Genomic DNA, 27,918 nt, shown 5'->3' with positions numbered 1-27,918 from the left:
TTGAAATCCAGAACTTCTCAATGCTCTCTATTTTTTCCTACTCTTATTCTATTTTTCTCTTTCTAGCTTTATTCTGAACTAACTTTGGTAATTTAGTTAGGTTTTTATGAATGAATTATTTTTTCAGCCTCTGCTGTTTTTAGCTTTTACTTTGTTTTAATTTCAGTAATCTTCATTCCTTTGTTTTTTATTTTATCTCGCCTCCTTTTTTGCCCTTCTGCAGCGGTTGGTGCCATTTGCGCAATTTGTTTCCGATTTAAATTTCGGACTCCCCGATATGAAACTTTTGTGTGCTGTTGAGTTAAAATGTTTGATTTGGGAGGAATTTATTTTTTTGAAATGTTTGCGAATAGGATAATGTATATTGTTTAAAATCTGTTTGAATACATAACCTATGCTCTATCTTTTGATTCTAATTACAGGAACTGCAATTGCAGGCACTGGGAAGTAAAAACAAAAGAAGATATTTAATTAATTCTTGGAAAGAGTGAAGAAATAAAATTAAGGAAAGATGAACTCCGTAAGTGAAACTACTTTTGTTTGAATTTTTTCTTTCAAAAACAGAACTGACGCCAAGGTAAGCCAATGTTTTGGAATGCCTGTACCTCAGAAGGACGTGAGTCACGTTATGGTCATTTAACGGGAGAGAGGAAAAACTTTTTCTGGCTCATACAAAGGATGGGGCGTGCGTTTTTTTAAAATTGGTAAAAAAATGAAAAGGAGTTTTTTGAAAAGAATGACGTTCACGTGGCTCGATACCGAATAGGCTTCCACATACAATGCACTAATGAGCGGAAAATCGCAATTTTTAGACTCAGTCAGGGCCCAATACAGGATTTTGCTACCATTTTTCGGTACCTTCACAAAAATCTTATTTTGAAATCGATACTTTCACAAAAATCAAGTAATAAAATCAGTAGCTTCACAAAAACGTCGAAAATTTCACAAAAATTCGCATTTTAAAATAAAATTTGTTTCTCTGTTTAAAACAAAATGTACTCATAAAATAAAATTATAAGCAGGTTTATGTGAACGATTGCTTAAATAGAAACCTTTTTGTAATATTTTAACTAAATTTTAGCTGTTTCACTCCAAAGCAAGACTATCGCAATCTTTTAAACATCTGTTTTGAGGAACCTTTTTTCTCATAATTTCCTATATTGTACACAGCACATAGACCATTAAGCTGAAATTATGATGGTATTTTTAGTACTTTTTAGGTTAAAAATAATACTAGCTGACATTTACACTTTTCGAACTAAAATTTCACTTGTTCCACTACTTCTTTTACAAAATTTAGGATGCGCCTAAAATTTCACAAAAACAATGCTGAGGAAAAAAAAAACTTTCACAAAAATAGAATGATGCAATACTTTCACAAAAATAGGTAGCGGAGAAAAAAATCCTGGATTGGCCCCTGTTAGTTCAGTCTGGCTCTGGGGTGCAGATATTATCTTGAATGGAACGCAGGCATCTTCAGAGCAGGAAAGAAAATGGCGTTAGAAAGTATTTTGAAATGAAACCTACGTTTTGTGTGTGGAGACTCGCTGAAACGACACTTGCTGAAAATTAAATTCCAGTTTATCAACCTTTTTCTTCCTCCCTTACATTTTCAATTTGAACACAAACTCTTTGATTTCTTTTCTACGTCACATTCCACAGTTTTGTATGCAAACCAGGGATCACCAATATGTATCGATTGATATGTACCATGATACAGTTGGCTCTCTGTTTCACGGCGCTCCACTTAACGACTTGCTCTATTTAACGACGGCTTTTCACGGTCCCGAATGGCCCACTGTAGTGTTAAAAGCATTCTATTTAAGGACGCTTTCTACTTAAGGACAATTTTTTGTGGTCCCTTGAAAGTCGTTCAACAGAGAGCCAACTGTATTTAATAGGATGATATGTATCCAATATTTATTTTGAAAATATCACGACATCTAATGTTTAAGATAGTTGTTTTAGAAACTATCTAAAAATGATGTGAGTGAAAATCCGATTTTACAATTCTCGAGGGATTGGGTTAAAAAACATGTGATACGGGAAATAAGTAGCAGCAAATCTGTCGACGGGATTTGATGAAAAATCTTTAAATGCAGAAAAAACGTAAATTCGGAGGACGTAAAATCGGGCTTTCGATTGTATCGAAGTGATTCATTCATCAATAAAAATAGGAAAAAATGTAGAATGTATTTAGAATATGGTTTATTATATCATGTAATATTATGTAATACTTTCAAGGCCGCATTAAGGGGCGGGTTTCTAGGGTTTGAACCTCCTCTGAATTTTTTCTAAACTGTTTTTAAAATTTCTTTTCACCACATTTTTTGTTGAATGTTAAAATTATCAGTTTTTGAAGAATGGTGCAGCTCTCAAATCCTGCTTTATCTGCTGTATTTATTTTTACTGTAGTTACTATGAATATCATTTCTTTTAAAGCAATACAGTGTTTTCCTCCAGATTTTGAATGCATAAAACACACAAGAACATCCAAATTTTTTGAATTTGAAAGTCTCAAACTCTTATATAACATATTTTAAAGGTGTCAAAAAATATTAAGTTAAGGGGTGCGTATATTCCAATGTGTAGCATCTGTTCTTTTGAGTTAGAAAAAGACATAAAATATTTAGCAGGGGTAATGTTGTGTACCCATCACATTTTTTATCTTCTAAATTTAATTGCTACATCATTTTTAGCATTCACATCTTTTACGTACGTAAAGTGACACCCCCTCATTTAAATAAAGTATTGTAACAAAAATCATCAAAATACCGTTGGCGTCGCTTAATGTGATCACTTTGGGACAAATATAATTCGATAACAATAACCGACCGATAACAGTAACCAAAAAGAATCCAGGAGACACAAGACAATGATTTTTTTCCAATTACGATGTATTTATTTTGGCAACCTCAAATTAAAATCACAATGAGTCAACTGAACACAGTTTCAAATTACAAATTATTAAATTAACAGAATGAAAATATCTGAATTATGAAAAGTTAAAGCTAATTTATGCAATTTTTAATCACATAGTAAATAGAGAAGTAAAACATGACCGTTTTCCCTGACATTCGTAAACCAGTTTCAAAGCACATTCAGCTTTTCTATCTTTTCCAGCATGGTTTTGTTTGTTGTTTAAATTTTAATTTAACTTTGCTTTGTTCTCAATCTCGACACAATTCTTTAATAGTTTACAAAGTAATGGCAACAAAAGAGGTCCTACATCAATGCCATGTCCAGCGACTGAATTTTTTTGGGTGCAAAAGAAAGTTTTCTTAGGGGGAGTTTGTGGTCACTGCGGGTGAACTTTCTGCAGCTTCATTCCCAGAAAATTTTTTATTGAAAACCACAAAATGCTACACAGAATGTTAGTCTCGTCATGGTTTGCCTATGGATTTCTGTTAATTGAGGAACAAAAACGGGGAAAAGTTGGAAAGTTTATGAAAAAATGATAACAATAAATGAAGACGCCGATTACAATATGCGAGTTTTTAAACGTGTGTTAACATACAAGTGTTCCGGGACTTCGTGATTCTGATAACATTAAGCGAATGATAACATTAACCGTGATCACATTAAGCGGCGCCTACTGTATACAGGGTTGGCTTTCTGCCGGCAGAAACTAGTTTTTGCCGTGCCAGTGGCAGAAACTGGTTATAACCGGTAAAAAGCGGCAGAAACGGGCAAAAACTTAAAAGTGTCTTTAATGACTCAAGTAATTAGCAAATGATATTTGTTTAAGTCAACTAAAAAATTAAACATCATTTCATCATTTTAAAAAATAAAATCCAATGCTAGTGCCCTTGATTTAGTTCAGAAAGTGAACTTTTCAATTACAGAGGCTCATAGTATTTGGATTAATTTAACAAAGGATAAAAAATCATACGGGAGAGCTTAGAAAAGATTAGGGACATACAGAATTAAACGGGCATTACTGATTGTAATTTGCTCATTTATATGCTTCCTCTAAATTGTTTGTGATTGAAATTATAATGTCATGTGCTTCAAGAAGAAAGTGCCAGAATTTTACTTGCCTAGAATTTTGTACCTAATGTAACAGCTTTGCAAAACAAATTGGCCGCATTTCTCAAAACTTATTTTTCTAGTCAAATTTTTACCACAACCCCTGTTTCTACATGGTGGACCAGTAATACAATAGATGAAAGTTTCACAAACATTGTTTGCTTCTTGATGCATTGTCTGCTAGCTCTTCTGTTTCAAGAATATTCAAGTTTCTCATTTGTGCGTAGTAAATTGAGAACCTGTTTAGATTTTAGAACCCACCTTTTCGAAGACGCAATTGCAGTGTCCCAACAATGTAACATTTGATTTTGAATTGTGATAATTTTGCAATAAAATTACAGTGCTTAACAATTAATTATTTTTTCCATGCATTTTCTGTTGTATTTAAAGAATTAATTTTTCATTTTGTGAGTTTTCGTCAGTTTCTGCCACAAATGTGGCAGACAGTGGTTTTTGCCATGCCGGTTTTAACCGGTTTCTACCAGTGGTTTTAACCGCCTCGGCAGAAACTTGCCAACCCTGACTGTATATGAACAAAATACAATTTTATTGATCAGTAGCTGACCCAGCAAACGTTGTTCGGCCATATAAATATTTTATAGTGAACAATTTGATTGTTAATTAAAAAATAACGAATGCGCTGTAAGTTTGCGGGGATGAGATCTTTGACAGAAAGAGGAATAGAGCGCTGTAGACGATGATCACTGATTAAAAAAAACCCACCAACCACTCATTTTCTCAATACAGTAATACACATGCACACACAAGTAGAAAAAATTTTTGTATCGTTCAACATTTGGAAAGCACTACTTTGTGATATAAAACAAATGTAGGATAAAATGTCAAAATGACGCAATGCTCCGACAAAACATCGAAAACTATGAATGAATTTTAAAAAAATTTGTTGCCATCTTCTGTTTGCGTACAAATAAAATGTTTGTAAGAAATTTAAACGAGGCCTTTACAATGAATTTTAACCATGGTTTTAAAAAAGAGTTCTCAAAAGGGACATTTCAAACCAAACTTTCCCATTAAGAAAAATATGCGTGTTTCAACACTCAAATTTATGATTGAAAACTAGTTAATTATATAAGAGAGAAATTCTGAATTTGACTTGAGCCGCACTTTTCTTCGTTTGTGAAATCTTTTTCTTGGAATAATTGAAAACTGCAGGTATACTGAAATTGTTCTTTCCGACCCAGAAAAGTTATTTTGTCCTTTTCAGTGCATTATGAAAAGTGCTTATATTTTTATAAAAATTCTGTTATTCTGACATGATACTTGGAAGCAAACTTTTTCCTGTAATATTATTCACAGTATGTCTGCCTGACTGTTTAATAGTCTTATCAGGCTGGAAATATTTAAACGGAGAAAGCGAAGAGAAATGAATTCACCGAAAGTTTTTCAAGATAATTATGATCATACGAGCTATTCTACTTTACAAAAAGCGAAATGTGAGGTGTTGCTTAAGGGAGGCAAATAGTTAAAAACAACCGAAAACTTGAGACTTTAATTCAATCGTTTTTTTTTCTTGCCGTGTCAAGACATTTGTATAGAGTATTAGACATAGTTTGCATATTGTGTCTTGCAGATGTGGGATTTAAAAAGTAAGAAAAACTATTTAAAATATAAAAAAGAAAATAAGTAAATATAATAAAGTGCACCAGTCAAATAATGGTTTCGCTTTGGAAAAAAAAGGCCAAATATCTGCTTTTGAATCTTTCCCCCTCAGTTGAGTGTGGTTGAAATTAGCCGAAAAGAGGCTGATAACAAGCAAGCCTGGCAACCCTGAGCAAGTTTAAAATTTTATAGGGACACTCATTTTCATCGCAAGGGTTGCAAATCGTCTGTGCTATGCTAGTTTCTTTCAGGGCTTAACTTAAGCAAAGTCTGCATTATAAAATGATTTTTTTAAATTTGCATTTTTACAGAAAAAACACTGATGTAGATGAACGAGAATAACTACAATTAAATCCGAAATTGCTGTATATATATTGTTAAGAGTTCGTGCAGCTTCAAACTTTCTTGAAATGACGACACAGTTCTTGGGAAAACGCAGGAGATTTATTTACAACTATATACAAGAAATATCGTTAACAACTGCTAAATTAACCATAGCAATTAGGCAAATATCGATTGACACCACTCAATGGTCGAACATGTATTTACATCAAAATACGCAAAAATACAGCTGAAAGGCTTCACAAAACAACCAGCGTGCCGCTGCATGATTCACAAGCAAAAACTAAAACGAGACTGACTTCGAACTTGCCGCATGGCTATTTATAAAACCCCGAAGAGTGCTCTCGAATGTTCCGGAAAATCGCAGACCGATCTACGACCATCTCATATTTTCTTTTTATTCCATTCACAAATTTTATCATTCCGAAGTGAGGGGGCCGTATACTTCCGCCGAATGTTATGGGGTGGTATGTACATCACAAAAAGCTATTTACGGGTTACGTTACTAAGATAATTTTAGATAAAAATAATGAAATAAAAGCCAAATTTAGCTAGATTACAACACATTAATCACAAAAATAATTACTATTTACAGAATTTGTTACAATATGTATATATACAACCACCCACAAGAACTGCTTGTTTAAATAAAAACTATTATGAGATTTAAAATAAAAATGAATCTCTAAATTATTTAAAGGTATTAAAAAAAAATTCTGTAATCAATTTATCCTTTAATGTTTATTATTAATACTTTATTCTTGTTATTCAATGCACCATAACTTATTACAGATCCTCTTGCCCTATTAGAAGCCCCTGGTCCTCTAACATAATCCATTCCATTCTAAAAAAAAGTTTTACTGTCAAAGATAATGACTAAAAACCCGTGCATTTTCAAATGCCGAAGCATTTCAGTTTCTTTGAAGTGAAAACCTACAAAAAATATTTGATTCTGAGTAAATGCTGTAGCAACGATATCAATAATGTATAAAATCAGTTCATTGTATTGGCAATTTGTTTTGGAAGAAAAGAAAGTTTTGATATTTTTCCGAGTTTTGATATTTTTTTTGTTTTTATCCGAGTGCAACGTACAACATTTTCTTCTTATTTTCTGACAATTTTTAAATGTTCCACTGGATGTTTTTTTTTGCTTTTTTTGTTTTTTTTCGTTAGACAGATGGATTATGAGAGCGTGGTTGCTGGGCGAGTTTGGCGATAAACAATAGGAGTTGCGGAACTATTTTTACATTTGAAAGATATTATTTGACGTCTTTTTTGTTTATTTGGCGAAATATTTTAAATTGAAATAAAAACCACTTCACTGGCTAAATGGAGTTTTAAAACAACTGTAAATCTAATTTAATGATTTGACGAAAGGTTTTAAATTCCAAAGAAACTTTAATAGGTTTTTTTTTTCTTTGAAAAGGTGTGTACGCATTTTATACAAAGAAAAATGATCGTTTTACATCAGAGGGGGTGGGAGCGTCAATTTTTTTTTTATTCAACGGACTTCCATTAAATTTTTAGCACGGGCATCGCTGTGCAGGTACTGCTAGTAATGTATAAAGTCAGTAATTTCCCATTCTAAGACTGAAAGTGAGGTATTTTGTGAACCAGCACATGATTCGCTACCCACCATCAAGATAAAAATTTGGTTGAATTCTTTTTTAGCGACAATTTTCCTCGTTTATTAGTCACAGCTTCATTTTTACGGTACAAGGATCGACAGATACCCAGGGGCGCAACCAGAAAATATTTTTAGGGGAGGGGGGGGGGGCACAATTTTTTTTTCGCAGCACTCTATCAGCACTCTCTCTCTCTTTACATCAATACATATTTATTATTATTATATATGTGTACAAGTTATTATTATTTGCAAGGTTCAGTCATTAGTCAGGCAGACAAAGTTACTGATCTGGGGGTCTTAATAAGTCAGGATTTAAAGTTTAGCCAACAGTGCAGCTTTGCTAGTAACAAAGGCAATAATAAGATGCTTGGGTTTATCAATAGATCTATTTCAAATGAATCTAAAGAAGTTCTTCTGCCGTTATATAGAAGTTTGGTAAGACCTCATTTGGAGTAGGCTGTTCAGTTTTGGTCTCCTTATCTTAACAAAGATATGAATGTATTGGAAAGGGCTCAAAGGGGGCTACAAGGCTAATAAATGGACTTTCTCATTTGGACTACGATTCCAGGCTGAGAAGGCTTAAAATGTACAGTCTTGAGCAAAGAAGAGATCGCGGGGACGTGATTCAGTTGTTTAAATTTATTAAAATGAAAGATGTTATGGGGCTGAAGTTCAGCACTGAAAACAGGACGAGGGGTCACTGTTTTAAGCTATTTAAATCTCACGTTAACATCTACGTTAGGAAAAGTTATCATTTTAGCAGGGTAGTGGAACCTCGGAACAGCTTAATGGAAGAGGTGGTCATGAGCAAGGGAGTAGATAGTTTTAAGAGGGCCATTGATCTTCACTGGGGATTGTAAACTGACTAGGACCAGTCTAGCTGGGCCGAGAGCCTGTTGCTGGTCGTCACTTTCGTATTTGTATTAATATTATTTAGTAAAATTCCTTAAAATTGTGTAAGTTTTGCAATTTATTCAAAAACTGTTGCAAAAACATGAATTGTTTTTATGCCAGAACTGAAATCACGTTAAGTATAAACTTTAAAGTACTTGAAACAACAGTACGGCGGTAAGATGTTCAAATTAATAAATGGAAACCAATACTTGTTATTATTTCGTTTACTATACTGATGAAATAAATCAAAATGCACACGAATTTTTATGACCAAAAGCTCTAAACTATTCACATTTTTAAGATCATTCTAGGAAAGAAAAAAAAGGAACACATTAAAATGGCATGAAATCACTTAAAAATACAACAAAATAGTCAATAAAATCACTTGCACTTGATGAGTCTTAAATACCCACATTGCATATGTACACTTATAAAATTGTCTTATTGTCTACAATCCCTGCTTACTTCAGAACCACTTTGTTTTCTCAAAGCGCGTCCATCTTTGTTCAAATAAAAAAAAAGATTATTTTTGATAATTGTTCAAATTTGCGTTCTGGGGGGGGAGGGCACAGGCCCTGTGCTCCCCCCCTGGTTGTGCCCCTGCAGATACCTACTATAATTGGCTGTACAAGAAGACAGATTTCGTGCAGAACACGTAGAAGTTTTTGTGGGCTCCATTTTGTTAAAAAGACAAATTTTGACAGACTCTAAAAAACAGTATTTTACTTGGATGTACATCAAAGTAAGCACATTCCAGTTTACACATCCCAGTGTTGCCAGATTGTCAAATCCAGATTTCCCCAATTCCCTTTCAACTTTCCCCAAAAAGCGATGTTTTCTATCAAAATTCCTCAAATTAAAAAAAAAAGAAATTCCACTAATATTTTCATAGAATGAATCGACTTCCTCTAATTTTTTTGTCTCTTGAAAAAAAAAAAAATTCCAAAAATAGCCAAATTTTCTTATAAAATTCCCCCAACTTCTTTTTTTCTTCCCATTCTCGTTTTTTTTTTTTTTTTTTGTCTTCTTTATCTTTCTTTATCTTTACTAATAATAAAGCTGAAAGTCTCTCTGTCTGGATATCGTCAGGATCTCTGTGACGTGCATAACGCCTAGACCGTTCGACCGATTTTCATGAAATTTGGCAAAGAATTAGTTTGAAGCATGGGGGTGTGCGCCTTTAAGCGATGTTTCCAAAATTCGATTTTATTCTTTTTCTATTCCAATTTTAAGAACAGTTTCCCGAGCAAAATTTTCATAAGATGGACGAGTAAATTTTTAAGTTGTCATAACGTGAAACCGTAGCATGAGCAAGCCAATTGGCGAGAAATTCATCATGCATTATTTGTAAATATACAGGGGAACCAAAAGACCTTTTAAACTTCGGGCAAATCCGCGCGGGTGCCACTAGTCATAAATACAAGCGCCTGACCGAGAGATAAGAAACAACCAAATTTTTTTTTTCTACTCGCATTTACGACTCTGCTTCTGTATGTACATTTAAACTATGATTTTTGTATATATTTATCCAAGAATCACACTTATTTTTACCTTATTTTTACCGTATCAACTAGTTACTCACGCAGAACATTAATGCGATTTCCGTAGCATAATAGTCCACATAATGCGAATTCCATAAAGTTGACCAGAGCAAAACCAACGCTGTTTGATACAAACAATGTAACTACTTCTTGACGGGAAGTTAAACATGAAAAACAAATCTTTTTTCCCCAGGATTCCCCAAGAGAAAAAAAATTTCCCCAAAGAATTCCCCTCAAAAAACCCATTTCCCCAGAATTTCCCCAGAGAGCACCAGATTTCCCCAAAATGGGGTAAATTCCCCCAATCTGGCAACACTGACACATCCTCCGCCCAAGAAAGGGCAACTCTTTATTGCCGGGAAAGGAACTGTCCTTTTCCGACTACCTCTTCGACTAGGGTTTGATTTGTGAGCCACGTTGTCTGTCCTAAGCATAGACTAATAATAAGAGTAGACCGAGCTATGGCAACCCTTTTGCTGCTCATAAACCAAACCATGTGACTGGTGGATATCCTAGCAACAGCGGGCGTTAATCGTAGCAGACGATCAACGCCAGCGCGAAATAAAATAAATAGAATTGATGGAACACGGAAGAATGATCTTTTATGGAGTCCGATTTGTAAATTTGTTATTCTAAGTTGTAAATATTTTGTTAATATAGTGAGTTTTTCGTTTAGATAGCATTGTGCATTTTCTTTAGTCAATTTTAATAACTCTCTAAGCAGTAAAAGATGCAAGCGACCAAGAAGAATCAGCAAACGGTAAGATTTTTACCTACAGTTTCAATTTAAGATACCGATTAGTACATTTTTGCGTTAACGCAAAACGTTTACGCCATTTCGTTCACGCCAACGCTGACAGCTCCAAATGAAATAAAAGTTACCGAAAACTGATCAAAAACTATTACTAATGTCAAAATAATGCATAACTAAAAGAAAAACAGTTCAATCTCTGCACCTGGAAGTTTTTTTTAATGAAAACACATTGTCTTAAAATACATGTCGAGTGCCAAACAATAGATAATGCTGCCATCTAGCAACCATGCTGCCAAAGTCTTCGCCAAGCCCTTCCACTAGTCACGTGATACATCTAAGAACCAACTTTCTTTATCAGCAAGAATGAGAAAGCTCGGTCTACTCTTATTATTAGTCTATGGTCCTAAGAGCTCTCTTTTTTCCAGGGAGATGGCTGTGGAGCGAATCGCGAGCTGCCGTCAACGTCGAAACGGCGATCCGAAGATTCGGAGGAAGAACCTCCCAGGTAAATATCTGCCGATGAATCCTCAGAAAGTATCGGGTGAGTGCAAAAGTTCGTGCGGATTTTGTGAACGAAAGTCATACAGTTATTAGGCAAGTAAAACTCTTTATTCAATCGATGATATATTCTCCATCGTAGTCTATAATCTTCTTCCAACGTTCTGGCAGCATACGGATGCCTCGATCATAAAAACTGCGTGGTTTAGATTGGAAGAACGAAGACACGACGTTTTGTAAGGCATTCAAAGAGTCAAGTTTTTTTCCATTTAAATGATTTTGCAATGACCGGAATAAGTGATAATCCGATGGTGTGATATCAGGAGAATACGGCGGATGAGTTAGGACATCCCATTTCAGGCTGTTCAGTTTGCGTAGCGTCTGTCTTGAAACGTGTGGTCTAGCGTTATCTTGTTGAAAGACTACGCCTTTGCGATTTGACAAACTCGGACGTTTCTGTTTGATTTCTGGGTTCAGATTAGTTAATTGACGACAGTACTTGTCCGAATCGATCGTTTGGCCGGCGGGGAGAAACTCAAAATAAATTATACCCTTGCAATCCCACCAAACACAGAGCATCACCTTCATCGGGTGCAAACTGGCCTTTGCCATTGCGTCACAATGTTCACCTGCCTATTTCCATGTTCGTTTGCACTGAACGTTGTTGTACAGGTCCCATTTTTCATCGCCCGTCACTAATCGATCCAAAAACGACTCGTTTTATAGCCGCCCGAGTAAAGATACGGCAGCAGAAATTCGGTGGATTTTGTTGCTCTGGGTCAACAAATAGGGCACCCATACATCGAGCTTTAAATCAAATCCGATTTTTTTTTAAACGCCGAAAAGCGGTTTATCGGTCAACGTTAAGTGCTGTAGCAACTTCCTCTGTTGAAATTCGCGGAGTATTCTGAACTAAAGAACGCAAAACGTCGTCATCGATGTCGGAAGGTCGACCTGAGCGTGGCTCGTCTTCCAGCTTAAAATCTCCGCAACGAAATTTTGCGAACCATTTTTCCACAGTTCGTTTAGCTGGTGCTTGATCTTGATAAACGTCTCGAATGTTTTTTACGGCTGCTGCAACGTTCATTCCCTTCCGAAACTCGTGTAAAGCATGACATGCCGTAAATGCACTTTATCAACACTCATTTTAAAAGTAATCTTTCTCGAAGCAGTTTCTACCTGCACAAATTATTTTGATTGGAATGAAAGCTGCACATGTCACCTTTCCAACGATCTGACTTACGTAGGTAGTGGTATTAATGACAACACGTTACGCCCGTTCTAACGCCATCTATTGCAACTCCGCACGAACTTTTGCACTCACCCAATAGTTTTTAATATTTCGATATTTAACAGCATTTCTGAACTGTTTTCTTCCTATTTTAATCTGCATTACTATTTATTACAGTAATTTAAGTTTCATAAACAATCAACCAATAGCGCTTTTTAGCGATCCAGAAAACCTGGAAATTCAGATCTCTCGAGGATAGCGATGGTCCCAAACTTCCCGGATAATTGGTTCTCTACTGTATATCCGATATTTATTTTGAAAATATCATGATATTTTGATATTTTCTATATTTATTTTTCCAAATACAACATTTTCAATAAAAAAAAGTACGTAAATCATATTAATATTGTTCATTTTTCTTAAAAATAACCAAAAAGTTATGTCCTATATTTTATGATGTATTTATACATCATTAATATAGCAAAGTAATATAATATTCCTTTTTTACTTGTATTTTATATTCAAAAAATTATTAGTAATGTAATAATTTTAATTCATAGTAAAATTGCCTAATTAAATATTAAACATTGCTCAGAAAAAAAAGAAAATGTCTAATCAATGTGCACCGACTAATGCATATTATTATTTCTGAATCATATACAACTGTAAAAGTAGCTAATAGAAGATGTTAAATGAACTCCATTAAAATGGATGGAAATGTAAAATGAAATATTAGACATAAATAATGAAAGAAACCTTAATTTTAAGTCTACATATTGTAATAATGATATAAGAAAATAAAGAGCGATTTGACGATGCATTTACTATTTTGAAGACTTTAGTTTGTTTTGGTTGAAAATATCGGATATAATATCAAAATATCCGATACATACCAAACTGTCGGATATTTTCGATATTTTCAAAAAATATCATATTTTCGAACCCTGATCTTAGTCAAGTCCCACACATTGGGATTTTAATTTTATTTTTATTGATTGATTTTATTAAATTTATTTATTGATTGATTTTTAAGTTCTTTATTTTATTCTTTTTATCTGTTTATATTAAATTTCATTGATTTATTTAGGCTGTGTGTGTATGTTATTGACATAGCTCATAACTTTTCTAATAAAATAATAATAATAATAAAGTAGCTAAAAATAAATAAATACTCAAGAAAACAATCCGTTTTAAAAAAATAAATAAAATTAAAACGATAGCTAAAAATGAAAAAAGGAAAGAGCGTTGAGATTTTTTTTTTGGGGGGGGGGGGATTTGTGCCATTAAACCCTTGTGAAAGTAACTAGATCAATGTTGTTCTTTTTTTTCTGCTTGAATTTTAAGGAATTATTAGCGCTATTGTTTGTAGAAACGCATCAGTATTTCTGTGTTCGAATTCAGCACACACATTTTATTTGTATTAGTCCTACTATGAAGCATAAATTTTGAGGTTGTTTGTCCCTTTAAAAAATACCCATGTATCAGTATTTTATGATCACTAATCACAGTTCTCAAAAATCAGCATAATCTTCAATGAAGTCGACTTTATTTGCGGTTTAATGAAAACCGACAAACGTGACAGTCTTTTTAGTGTAAGGACTCCCACCCCCCTCCTCCCCTGAAACAGAGTCCTGGCTTTGATCTCACATTACTCGTTTGCGATAGCCCCCTGTGAGGGGCTGGAAATCAACCCTTCAGCTGAGCGTTTTCTTTCTTTCTTTTTTTTTTCTTCAGAAATTCACATTTAACCTAGAAAGCAGTGTTGCCAGATTGGGGGTAATTTCCCCATTTTGGGGAAATCTGGTGCTCTCTGGAGAAATTTTGGGAAAATGGGTTTTGAGGGGAATTTTTTGGGGAAATTTTTTTTTCTTGACAAAAACCTGGGGGGGGGACCTCGGGAAAAAAATAATTGTGATTAAATTTGCGTCTTGACATCTGGTAGTTACATTGTTTGTATCAAATAGTTTTGCGTGAGTTATTAGTTGATAAGTGAAACAGGCAAAAATAAGTGTGATGAAGAATGTTCTTGGATAAATATATACAAAAATCATAGTTTATATGCACATACAGAAGCAGAGTAGTAAATGCGAGTAGAAAAAAAAAATGATTTTTCTTATCTCTCCGTCAGGCGCTCGTATTTATGATTGGTGACACCCGCACGGCTTTGCCCGTAGTAGAAAATTAAAAGGTGTTTTGGTTCCCCTGTATATTTACAAATAATGCACGATGAACTTCTCGCCAATCGGCTTGCCCACGTTACGGTTCCACATCATGATAACTTGGTCACTTAGTGGTCCATCTTATGATAATTTTGCTCGGGAAAATGTTCTTAAAATTGGAATAGAAAAAGAACAAAATCGAATTTGTGAAAAATCACTTAGAAGTGCACACTTCCATGCTACAAACTGATTCTTTGCCAAATTTCATGAAAATCAGTCGAACGGTCTTGGTGCTATGAACGTCACATAGATAATGACACAGAGAGAGAGAGATCCGGAGAGAGAGACTTTCAGCTTTATTATTAGTAAAGATGAAAAAAGATAAAGATAAAGACAAAAAAAAAGCAGAAATGGGAAGAAAAAAAGTTTTGGAATTTTATAACAGGGATCAAAGTCGTCCTATATTTCCTATGAATCCTATATTTCCAATAAAAATCCTATATTTTTGGTACCCCAGAGGAATTTTATACCTTATGCATAACGAATTATGTGACCTTTCATTGAAAGTTATGCCCTGCTTCATCAAAAAAAGAAGCTCTTAAAGGGAAAACTGGTGAAAATTTACTTGAATTATATCTAATAAAAGATTTGAAATTTCATGTTGATAAATAAACCCAAATGTACCACAAAAACATTTATTCAAGTTAAAAATATTAAAGTATCCTGCACTTAGCCAAAAATTTATAATTTTCTTCAAAAAACTAATATTTTTCTATACATTTTTTTAAAAACATTAGATAAATTTTTAGAAATTATAAAGCTGAAAAATATAAATAATAAAATAGTTAATTAGCATTAAGTAGGAGATTTTGCTCTCATGCAATATTTGTCTCCCATATAGTACTCAAAAATATGTTTTTTTTTAATGTTTCAGTTGAATTTTTCCCTTTAAATATAATTATTTCTTTATTATTCATTTGCAAATGTTAATTTAAACATGTGTTCGCTAATAATTTTTGAAATTGATTTCTAATATAAATTTATGTATAATTTTTAAAAAAGTAGAAAAATTCAATTTTTTGAAAAAAGGCCTCCTGCTGTATACTTTAATAGTTTTTAATTTGGATAAATGTTTTTGTTGTACATATGGGGATATAGAAGCAACGTTTTATCAGGATGAAATTTCCTATTTTCAAAATTTTTTTTTTCTCTATTCCGCCTAGTACATAAGTGCTGGTTCAGAATTTCGGATGCAAGTCGGCATGACTTGGCGTTGTTAAAATTATATGACATATTTTACAATTGTTTTGACATAAAAGGGAAAATATGAGGGTGTGCGACTCAACAAAACATTTTTTTTTTTTTTGATACACCCTAATGTACATCGATGACGAAGATCTTCCTAAGAATGTAGCAGATAACCCCGTCAAAAAGTATTGGAATTTCATCTTTAACGTGAAGGATGAAAAGCTGCGCTACCCTAATTTGAAAAAACTTGTTAACCCTTTGCGTTTCAGTGTTACCGTAGGTGTAACACCTAAATTTAACCACTTCTCAAGCCCTGGAATTAATCAATAAGTGCATAAAAATTGGATTAAAGTGTTCTTTTAACTCTTTTTTATAACCCTAGATGGCACCACTACAGAAAATGATCAAAAATAATTAACTATGTCATTTTATTTTAAGTCGTCGCTTTTCAAAAAAAAGTTGGATAATTTTTTTCCCGATATAAAAAAAATTCTACAAATATAATTCCGATGTTTTTTCGTTTGCTATACCCTAAAGTATTTATTGTATACATATTTATAACTTTTAAATCAGAAACAAACTCATAACCACTGAAGAATACTAGGTGTCACACCAGCGGTCACACTGCGCCATTAGAGCTTTCAAGTAACGCTTTTCAACTCTGCGTTCAGCGACGAACATCTGTGTTTACATTTTCTGTTACTCTCTTCTTGGGGGGGTGAAAGAGGTTAATTTATAGGGAAAAGCAGGGCTGGCCTGTTTTATTTCAAGTGTTTCAAACATGCTATGGGTGTCAGGTATTTTGTTTGGAGGTTTTAGAAAGGGATTTTATCATTAGCTCAAGTCATCTTCACTTAGAGCTACGTGATTCTTTTGCTCTTCTCTCTTTTGCGTTTTGATCACTCATTTTACTTAATTCTTTTGATATTATCTGTAGGATTAACATTTTACAGCTAATTCTTTTATAAATAAATTTTATTCAAGAATTTTTTAGTAATTACTAATTCTTTTGCAATGGCGCAGAGAGGCGCCAAGCATTTTGGATGCAATGATGTTGGATGCAATTTGTGGACAATGATGATGATGATTTCTTTGATCTTGCTCAACCAGGTCCTTCTAAGCAGCCCCAAGCTCCCACTTGGATTACATAACAAAGAATCCAAAAGACTGCCTGATTTCTCTTATAGTGGGCCTATTGAAAAGTTTTGAGATTTACCTGAGAAAACCGCAATATTGCACTGTTGCAGGAGATTTTTTCCATTCAATTGACCCTATCCTCATCGTGGTGCACCCTGGGTTATGCTAAATATGGTACACAGGCGTAAACTTGTGATTTTTCTATTTATTCTAAAATTTACTGCTTATTTACGCGCTTTGCTGCAATACTCGCTTGAACGCACGTTACAGCTCTATTGGCGCAGTGTTACCGTAGGTGTAACACCTATAAAATCAAAACGGCGAGTGCAATCTTTACCAAATTTTATTTTTGCACTTCTTAGGGCCTAAGACTGCCAATAAATTTTTTTGTGGAAATTCCAACTTTAAAGGGTAGTGCGCCCCAAAGGGTTAAGGCTGTTCTGACTTCCTCACATGACCTAACTTCCAAGAAGAGAGGCTAACAAAAAAATTGTGACTAGTGACAAACCAAACATGAGTTTAGACACAATTGTTGCTCTGTGAGTGACAAAAGACTCGGTAAAACACCCTTTGAAAAATATTGATGTAAATAAAAAAAAAAATGATCCGGTTGTGCAAAGCACCACACTTGAAATAAAAAAAAATAAAAATAAAACAGAAAGAAAAATAACTGGAAGAAATAAGAAGGAAAAATATAAAACCTAAATCGAATGATGTAGCAAAAAAATCTTCTTGAGATAAACTGAAAGGTTGTAAGGAAAGCATTATTTGAGCTCAGGCAATGATAGATGGTTGGAATATGAAATTAAAAATTAGGACTAAAATGTAATGCGTGATTGACATTGAGACGGGGCAAGCCGTAATAGACGCTGGTTATAAAAAATTTAAAAGCTGCTCAGGAAGAGTCGGCAGTTCTATGTAATTTGTTGCTAAACCATTTTGATTTTTAATTGAAATAAATTGCTATTTCCCATAATATTATCGTTTTTATTTTTATTATTTACAATTATTATATATTTTTATTATTAACAATTATTTTTTGTGTGTGAAAGATTGAAAATTTTTACAGTATAAGTAAAGAATCAATGAAATATGTCTAACAATTTTTGTATACATATATTTTCATCAGTGGCACTGAAAGGTAACTTTTTTAAGATGTGTATGCAAAATTTAAATCATTTTTTTGGTGTCCTATAAATCCTATATAATATAAGAAAATTTGGCTATTTGGGGAGAAAATAAATTTTCAAGAGACAAAAATATCAGAGGAAATCGATTCATTTTATGAAAATATTAGTGAAAAAATAATTTTTGAATTTCGGGAATTTTGATAGAAAGCATCGCTGTTTGGGGAAAATTTGGAAGGGAATTGGGGAAATCTGGATTTGACCATCTGGCAACACTGCTAGAAAGATTGAAAATGACGGTACACCTGAAAAGACTGAAGGGGCCAGTGTGCCCTCGTCCTGATTTCCCAGTAAATTCTTGGTGAATTTCTCCCTGAATGAGTCCATAGCCCCGTACATCTCCTCTGATGAATAAATAAGAGCCGAATGCATAAAGATCTCTGTGATGTCAGGGCCCAACACAGGCTGATTTTACTACCGTTTTTCGGTACCTTCACAAAAATCTTACTTTAAAATGGCTACTTTCGCAAAAATCAAGTTATAAAATCGGCAGCGTCACAAAACTAACTTTGAAAATTGTCACATTCTAGAAACAGTATTAAAAAGTTGGAAATTGTACAAAAATCTGTATTTTAAATTAGAAAATTTGTTTTTCTGTTCAAAACAGTTTACTCATAAAGTGAAATGCTAAGGTGATTTATATGAACAATCGCTTAGGTAACAACTTTTTCATAGTATTACACTCATTTTTAGCTGTTTTTCGCCAAATAGCATTTACGCAGTTTTGGGGGATGATAATTTCCTGAATTGTACACAGTACAAAGCCTATTGAGCTGAGATACAATGGTATTTTCCCTACCTCTTAGCCCTCCCCCCCCCCCCAAAAAAAAGTTTGAAATAATAGTAAACGACTGTTGAACCTTTCTAACAACCATTTACATTGCTTTAATTTTCTTAACAAAAAGTAGAATGTGCCTTTGAAAGATCCGAAACACAATGCTAATAAAAAAAATTTTTCACAAAAATAGATGATTGATACAGTACTTTAACAAGAATAGGTAGTGAGAAAAAAATCCTGGACTTGCCCCTGGATGTTGTCTCTACAGTGGCCGCCGCGTACATGAATCCCGTTTGCTCCAAACAGTTTTGATTGCATAAAGCGGCCGATTCGATAAAGCTGGATTTTGTTCTGTTTTTGACGATTTGATTCATTAAACAGGGTGTCTATCCACTTGGAAAACATGGAAAGGTCAGGGAATTTTTTTGTACTGGAAACGTCAGGGAAATTCACTTATGTATGCAGAAAACCTGGATTTTTTAAAAAAATTATAACCAGTTTCGAAGGATTTGTTTTCTTTTTTTAAGTTTAGTAAAATTAATTTATTCAGAAATTCATGCAACTTGAAATTACTAAAAAATATATATATAATGAGATGTATTTGATGCTTAACAATTTAATGGAGCAATTTCTTAAAAAATCTCAAAGTTTCTTCGGAAACGAAAGCTTAAAAGTTTCCCGAGAAACAAAGTCTGTTTTAAGGATGGATGGATGTAATTGAAATTTACATTAAGCAGTGATATAAACGTAAGGTGTATAAAATGTGACATAAGCACAGTCAACCCTTAAAAAAATAACGAAAATACGTAAACTAACCTCTAAAAAATGACATGGAAGAATTTTGTTTGGGGCATGGAAAACCTGGAAAAGTGAGGGAAGTTTAAAAAACAATTTTTGGGTTTCCACCCTGATTAAAGCAGTTGATTCAATTAACTGGTTATTCAACTAACCGGCGTCCACTGTACATGCCAAAATTAAAAATGTAAGTACAGTCGGACCTCCATATATCGAAGTAGCAAATTGCCGAAAAAAAATCGATATATAGAAATAACGATTTATAGAAACAACCTTATTTTATCGTACAAATCTCCTAAAACACTAAGATTAAAGCTAATTTTCATGTTATGAAACCCAATTTTCTAATTTATACGAGCATCGGAATAAATGAAAGTTAATAATTAAAATATTAACAAAAATTACATTTTTGCGCCTTCATACATCGTCATTCTTCGGCAATTAACTTGATTCGCAACATTAGGGCTGTTTCGTTTCGACAATGTAATCGAGAGAAAAGTTTTAAAAAAAAAAATCTTAAGCCAAAAAGACTGGGAATGATAATCAACAGACAAAAGGAATAACTTAAAACTGGTTTTACAGTATTACTGGTCACAACTTAGATTTGAAATAAACTTGAGAGAATTTAAGAACTCAAGAACAGAACAACGACCTATTTACACAGCCCTCAACCCCCTATTCCTTATGAATTTTGCAGCAACCGTTAGTGGACATCATTTTCTCCCCCAATTTTCATTTTTCACGAAACAAACAGCCTGAAATTGAATCAAAATCTACGAATGTCTCGAAATTTTTTTCGATATATAGAGATTTCTATGTAATGAACATAGAAATTTGCTGAAATTTCGATATATAGAAAATTTAGATGTGTGGTAGTTCGTTATATGGAGGTTCGACTGTATCTCTTTGGAAAAGAGATTCCTACCTTTTGGCGTGGGGGCAGTCGCAATGATTTCGCATTTTGGATTCCATGCAACCACAGTAATAGGAAGATGTAGATGAAACTAAAAGGAATAAAACAATTTTTCATGCTACTGGTAAGCAGGAGTGAGGAAACTTTTCTCTCTTCGTAATGCAAAATACGTCAGGGGCCAATACGTCCACTTTCGTCCTTCTAGGTACAAGGTTCAATATTTACACTTCTATGATGCTAGTGAGTGGCGCAGCAAAGCGGGGGGAGGGGGCGGTTTGGGGGAAAAACACCCCCACCTATTGCTTTTAACCTAAATGCAAATTCTTGTGCCGTATTTTATGCATATGAAAGGGTTGTTTTGATCAAAGAAAATCCTTTCTAAAGGTATTTTTGATCAAAAAACGCCTTTCAGAAACAATTTTTGATTTAAAAAAAATAAACCTCCAGAATGTATTTTTTAATCAAAAAACCCTTTCCAGAAGGTATTTTTGATCAAAAAATCTCCTCGAAAAATATTTCTGGCCGTGCCAATGGGCTAAGACTAAATGATTAAATAAGCAATCAAATACGGTCATATTATAGAAAGTTCCTTTCCTTTCAGTTAATTATTATTCGATTTATTGAATAACAATCTGTGCACAAGGTCAACGGGCCCCCGTCGTCTTTCTAGTGTCAAAGGTTTGAACGAAACCTTTCTGTTCTACCTCGGGGCCTCTTTTTTTTGGAATTTTCTAATTTTCTCAACAATGCAACTTCAAAAATTTGCTTTTGTATCAAAAAAGAAAGTGAGAGAGCTGAATTCAATCATTTCTAAAAACAACCATTTTGTCTTTAGGAAAAGAGTGGAAGCTTGTCACGATGCATCTGGGGAAATGAAACTCTACCGCGCCGTCCGATGCAGTGACCGGTGCGCAACTCTCGCAATCTCAACGGCTGGACCGAAAGACCTTGGCATGCAAAATGAGCGAGGGTGGACCGCCTTGCAAGAGGCCATCAAGTGGAGACCTGCAGAAGTTGTGAAAATGTTGCTGGCAGCTGGGTCCAGCAGCCACCTCGGAGCCACACACCCTCTTCTCGAGATGCAGGACAATGATGGGAACACCGCCCTACATGTGGCTGTTTATCGTGTGCGCCTCGAAGTGGTCGAAATGTTGCTCGCAGCTCACACTGACGTTAATCCAAGAGACGCCAATGGACGAAAGCCCCTCGTAGACATACAGAACAAAAGCGGGAGAACGGCCTTGCACGAGGTGGCACGTGGGTTTGGTGGAGCAGAGATGGTGGCAGTGCTGCTGGCTGCAGGGGCTAATACGCATCTTCAGGACAAGTGGGGCTGGACTCCGCTTCACATCGCCATCAGCAGACGCCACAAGGAGATTGCAGAAGTCATCTGCGATGCCGACGATAGAAACGTTCTTCGGGATGACGGTGGACGGACCGTGTTGCATTTTGCTGCGGAATTTGGAATGCAAACTATTGTGAGAAAACTTCTGTCTTCGGGACCTCTTCGGAAAACTCCTCGTTCGGGAAAGGAATCGACTTCGAATGCGGCGGAACGGGAAGGAATTGCGCTCTCGGCGAGCAAGGAGGACCTGGTCGACGTACGGGACAACCGGGGAAAGACTGCCCTACACGTGGCTGCAAAATATGGCTTCACAGGGATTGTTGAACTGCTGCTCGCAGCAGGGACAGATCCCCTTCTTCAGAATAAAGGAGGCAAAACGGCCCTCCACGTGGCTATCGATCGGCGCCGGGCGGGCACTGCGGAACTCTTATGTGGTGCTGAGGATGGAAACCACCTGCAGGATAAATACGGAAGGACCGCCTTGCATTACGCTGCGAGGGAAAAATACAAACGTACTGTGAGAAACCTGCTGTTTAACGGCGAGCATCCTCACACGATGGATAATCGAGGAAGTTCTCCTCTGCAGTTGGCCTTCGTAGACAACGGGGACAATAGCGTGGCTGAGATGATCATTTCTTTTATTGCCTGGAAGGACATTTCGGTGGATTGGAAGGGTTGGAAGGCCCGTGGAGTCGAGATCTGCAAGAAACGGATGGAAGAATGTGTTTCGGAGATCCGGCGAATGAAAGAGACGAAAGTGCTCGGTCGCAATATCACCTATTACGACGTTGCGGCGAGGCATGTGGGGAAGGTGGCCGACTATCTGGAGAGCCGGGAGTTCCGGGATGCGTTGCTCGGGGGTGGTTTTGCGCGGGACTTCCCCAATTATGCAGACTTCATCGACTTCAAAGTGAAGAAGGCTGAAAGGAGGAGAATCGTGAGGGCTCCCTGCCTGAAATGCTTTGAAACGTTGTTCGGGAGTCTCCCTCCTTTGCCGGGAACGATCCTGAACGACATATTAGCCTATTTGAGTGAACGAGATATGCAGAACGTCCTCGCAGCTTTTAACCGTGATGTGCCTGACCGGAGGGCTTTTGAAGCTAGCGGAGCTGTCCTCTCATAGCTTTGATTATGGTTTGGTCGCTTTAAATACGAAACGGAGTTATTTTCATTCTGAAACAAAATAATTGTTTTCCTTAATCCTTAAGACTATCATTTGTTTTATTGTTGATGTCTTTAATTTGAAACAGTATGAACCTGTTATTATTTACTCTACCATTTCTAATGTTCTGTAATCATAGTACTAACTGACAAAAGAGATTTAATCAAACAGTATAAATTTGACTTATAGATGAGTGTTTCAAGGACGCCTTAGATATTCTCAGCTAAATTTTATCATCGGAAGATTAGAGTTAAATTTTGTAAAAACAAAACCGTTGCATGCCAAATAAATATTTTTTCCATATTTGCAAAAAGTGGCAGGGACAGTTTTTAGTGTACTCCCTTCTCCTACCCTCTGGTAGAAACAACCATCCCTGTTAAGTCCATAAAAGGGCTGTCTAAAGGTGGTGCTGCATTTTTTTCCTACAAATTTGGCCCCCTGCCCCATTTTGTCTCAAAGTGTCACAATTCTTGCTCTTCTCACAAAGCTCATGTTTTATTAGCTGAATGCCATAACTACTGCAGTCCACAAACAAAACAAATATTTGTTTTTGTATCTGTTTCTATCTGTCAAACCGAATTTCTCAAGAAATTGACACTCAAAACAAAAAAAAAAAGTCTAACGAATATGCGGGAGTTTGAATGTTAATATCAACATCTAAGTCTTGATTCTCAATAGCATAGTTTTGGAAAAATAGATTGTGCACAAGTGTATTGTGTGTTCCATTGATTTTACACACATTGTTTTCCGATGGCAGAATCTGGTTCCTCTTTCTTTTTTGTAAAATTTTGGTTTGCATTTAATCCTCTATTCCTAATACTCATAAGTGTCAATAAGTTTTCTTAAGTTCGTTAGTGTTTGTACTTTTTCTTTTTTTTTTCTAAAGAATAATTTTATTTTTGTAAATATTTATTTCCTGTTTTTGGTGTCATTTTCATCATCTAGGTAGGGGTAGAGAAGATGATATTTCTGCAAATGCCTTTTAATAATTATAGTCGGGGCCCGACTAAGGCTTTTGAGGATACTGGGCATGAACTTCATTCGATGAACCCCCCCCCCCCACCCTTACTTATACAAACTTCTAATAAAGTATTTTGATACTTCACTCTAAATGGAAGAATGTTTGCTTCAACGAAAGTATTATAATATACGTATGTTGTTGTCAAACTTTAGCCTGGTAACAATAAGACATAAATATCAAAAATATCTCTGAAAAACATTTAAAATGCAATAAAATATGGCATAATGTTAGGGGAGCCCTACCCCCCCCCCCGAAAAAACCCCCCTTCAAAATACCCTCCTAGCAATTTAAATGCCGCAGTCTGCCCCATGACCCCTCCCTCCCTTTATGTGGACACCCTGGTTAAGCCTGGAGTGGTTTCGGGATTTGTGAATTTCAAGTTTTTTTTTTTTTGCTGGACTTAATATTTGGCTTTGCTATGGCCAGGGTTGGCTTTCTGCCAGCAGAAACTACTTTTTGCCGTGCCAGTGGCAGGAACTGGTTATAACCGGTAAAAACCGGCAGAAACTGGCAAAAACTTAAAAACATCTTTAATAACTCAAGTAATTACTGAAAGATATTTGTTTAAGTAAACTAAAGAATTGAACATATTTTCATATTTAAAAAAATAAATACTGTGCTAGTACCCACGATTTAGTTTGGAAAGGGAACTTTTCAATTGCAGATGCTCGTAATATTTGAATTAGTCTAACAAAGGACGGAAAATCATAATTAAAGAGGAGTGCAATACAGAATTAAACAGGCATTACTGACTGTAATTTGCTCGCTTATATGTTTCATCTGAATTGCTTTGTGATTGAAATTATCGTGAGTTTCAAGAAAAAAGTGCCAGAATTTTACTTGCCCATATTAGCGTAGATTTTGTACCTAGTGTCAAAACTTTGTGGAACAAATTGGCCCTATTTCTCCAAACTTATTTATCACGAACATTGCTTGTTCCTTGATGCATTGCCTGCTAGCTCTTCTGTTGCAAGAATATGCTGAAGTTTCTCATTTACGCATATTAAATCGAGAAAGTGTTTAGATTTTAGAAACCATCTTTTCTAAGAGGCAAATGCAGGGGCCAAGCAATGTAACATTTGATTTTGAATTGTGTTAATATTGTAATTAAATTGTGCTTTGGTAACAAATTCATTATCTTTTCCATGCATTTTCTATTGAATGTCAACAACTATTTTTTTTTTGGCATTTTGTGAGTTTTTGCCAGTTAATGCCACAAATGTGGCAGACAGTAGTTTTTGCCATGCCGGTTTTAACCGGTTTCTACCAGTGGTTTTAATCGCCTCGGCAGAAATTTGCCAACCCTGGCTATGGTGCAATTTGAATTCGTTCCATTTTTAAAAAATTTGGCTTCAGATTTGGTGCCTCCCCCCCCCAATATTGGTGCCCTGGGCCCATGGCCTTGGGCCCAGGGCATACTATAATCAAGGCCTGGCCCAGGGTATACCTTGGGCCCAGGGTATACTATAATCAAGGCCCTTAGTCTGGCCTTGATTATAGTATACTAAATTGAGGCATTATGCAACCAACTCTCATCCCCACGAGTTTTCTGGTCAAACAGTTTCCGTATCATCTCTTGGTTGCGGAAAGAGATAGAAAGCATAAATTGTTTCTGTCATCCTGTTAAAAATAAAGTCGGTTGAGAATGGTGGAAATCTAAGAATAAAGCCTTCTAAAAATAGACTATAGAGTTCTCTGCAAAAGAAATTGTAATGGTGAGTTGCGATTTTTCTATTTTATTTTTTCGTTTCAGATGCTAAAAAATATCTGAAACAAGTGCAGCAAGGTGTGCACTGTTTTTTAAAGTTACGGACTGTCCAAATAAATAACGTCAGAAAACGGTGATGTCGCATTTTTTGTTACCCTCACCCTCAAAGTTTGACATTATTTGTGAGGGAACCCTCCTAACTGAGCATTTCGGTTTACTTTTTTTATTTTTTATCCGTGTTATAGCTCATGTATTTAGAATCGGCATATCAAGACCAAATATCTTTTCCACAATAAAAGTTAGGGGCAAAAAAGCAAAATAAAATCAACTATGGGCAAGTGCCCCTGTCTTCAGGCGTATTTGACAGTATTCCTAAACTCAAGAGATTTTATGTGTAACTTCGGATTGTTTGGTTCATAACTGGTTGTAAAAGTTTTTCCACTCAAAATATAGGAAATGTGATTCAAAATAAAACATTTAGAGGGGGAAAAAACATTCCATAAACCCTTTTTTTGTGGAAATAAAACTTTAAACATCAAGAACTCACAAATGTTTGTGCTGAAGAGTAATTATAATCAATATTTAAAAAAGCATAATTTTGCAGATAATGGTATACATGGGTTTCAGGGTTACAAGGAAAAATCAGTTGAGGACCCTCTTGGTATCTCTCAAATCTTCTTCACATCAATTAATTTATATTTTGGCGCTAAAAACGGAGCTCCTTAACATATTTACAATATTTAACGAAATTGTTGTGCTTTTTATATGTCGTTGTTTACCTTTAACTTGTACTAATAAAATAACTTTTGCATTGAGTTTGAAGTTCGTTTTTATGTCATTTTAAGCATTACACTTTCAATAACAATAAACAGAATTCTGCAGAGCCCGACTATGGTTTTTGAAGATACTGGACACGAAATTTATTAGATGTCCCCTCCCCCCCCCCTTCATACACATAATCTCCTCTTATACTGTATAATAAAGCAATAAAATATTTGGATACTTGCGTATTAATAAACAATGCTAAATCTGGGTGGAACCTTATCTGTACTAATATTATAAAGAGAGAGGGCGGATTTTTGTGTGTGTTTATATGTTCGAGGTAATCTCCGGAGCCACCGCACCTAATTGAAAAAGTCCTTCACTATGTGAAAGGTGCTTTCTTACTGAGTGACATAGGCTCGAAAAAATCCGATAAATAGTTCTTTTTTTATTCCAATTGAGGCCCAAATTTCACATAAATTCCCGAACATGGGAGTGGAAAATTACTTGTTGCAGAACTATTTTTGCATTTGAAAGATATTATTTCATGTCTTTTTTTTTTTTTTATTTGGCGAAATATTTTAAATTGCAGTAAAAACCGCTTCACTCGCTAAATAGAGTTTTAAAACAACTGTAAATCTAATTTAGTGATTTGACGAAAGGTTTTAAATGCCAAAGGAATTTTAATAGTTTTTTTTATTTTTTTGAAATGGTCTGTATGCATTTTATGCAAAGAAAAATGATTATTTCAGATCAGAGGGTGAGGGGGCGTCAATTTTTTTTAATTCATCGGACTTCCATTAAATTTTTAGCATGGGCATCGCGGTGCGGGTACTGCTAGTGTTAAAATAAACGTACATTATAAAAAGTAGAAGTGATATAGTATGTACGGTAATCAAATATTACAATGTAGGATTTCGTCAAAATTTAACATCAACCTGATTTAAATCAGTTGAATTTTGTAAATCATTAATTTAAATCATGATGTTTAAAATTTAAATTTTTTTTACGTTCAGAAGAATTAATTTGAAAGTCAGAGTATTTTTATCAGAAAAAATCATAAACAAATATTTTTTTTAACAATTTCACGAAAAGAAGAAAGAATGATTCACACACACATATTGTTGTTAAATGAAGTGAATTGAAACTGAACAGAAATATAAAAAA

General features: G+C 34.9%; 2 protein-coding genes across 2 annotated transcripts; both read left to right on the top strand.

Moving 5' to 3' along the window:
- The first annotated feature begins 416 nt into the window (after positions 1-416).
- Positions 417-21,965, top strand: LOC129233002 (uncharacterized). Its single transcript, XM_054867082.1, has 4 exons — positions 417-520; positions 11,233-11,312; positions 21,589-21,892; positions 21,939-21,965. Exons 1-4 carry the CDS (start codon positions 512-514, stop codon positions 21,963-21,965), a joined length of 420 nt encoding a protein of 139 aa, XP_054723057.1. The 5' UTR covers positions 417-511.
- A 46-nt stretch (positions 21,966-22,011) lies between these two features.
- Positions 22,012-24,241, top strand: LOC129233004 (poly [ADP-ribose] polymerase tankyrase-2-like). The gene has a single exon (XM_054867083.1). The coding sequence runs from the start codon at positions 22,031-22,033 to the stop codon at positions 23,219-23,221; it is 1,191 nt and encodes a 396-aa protein (XP_054723058.1). The 5' UTR covers positions 22,012-22,030; the 3' UTR covers positions 23,222-24,241.
- The last annotated feature ends 3,677 nt before the right edge of the window (positions 24,242-27,918 follow it).

Source organism: Uloborus diversus, unplaced genomic scaffold (genome assembly GCF_026930045.1).
Source record: "Uloborus diversus isolate 005 unplaced genomic scaffold, Udiv.v.3.1 scaffold_149, whole genome shotgun sequence".
In the NCBI taxonomy this organism is placed as follows: domain Eukaryota; kingdom Metazoa; phylum Arthropoda; class Arachnida; order Araneae; family Uloboridae; genus Uloborus; species Uloborus diversus.
Note: the sequence above shows the minus strand (reverse complement) of the source record. Positions and strands in the feature narration are given on the sequence as shown.

What these genes read in the sequence shown, in the direction of transcription:
- LOC129233004 (XM_054867083.1), top strand. Translation starts at nt 22,031, where the DNA reads ATGGTGGCAGTGCTGCTGGCTGCAGGGGCTAATACGCATCTTCAGGAC.
- LOC129233002 (XM_054867082.1), top strand. An exon ending in TCGGAGGAAGAACCTCCCAG is followed by an intron (nt 11,313 to 21,588) that starts GTAAATATCTGC and finishes TTTTGTCTTTAG; the next exon opens with GAAAAGAGTGGAAGCTTGTC. An exon ending in TTTATCGTGTGCGCCTCGAA is followed by an intron (nt 21,893 to 21,938) that starts GTGGTCGAAATG and finishes TTAATCCAAGAG; the next exon opens with ACGCCAATGGACGAAAGCCC.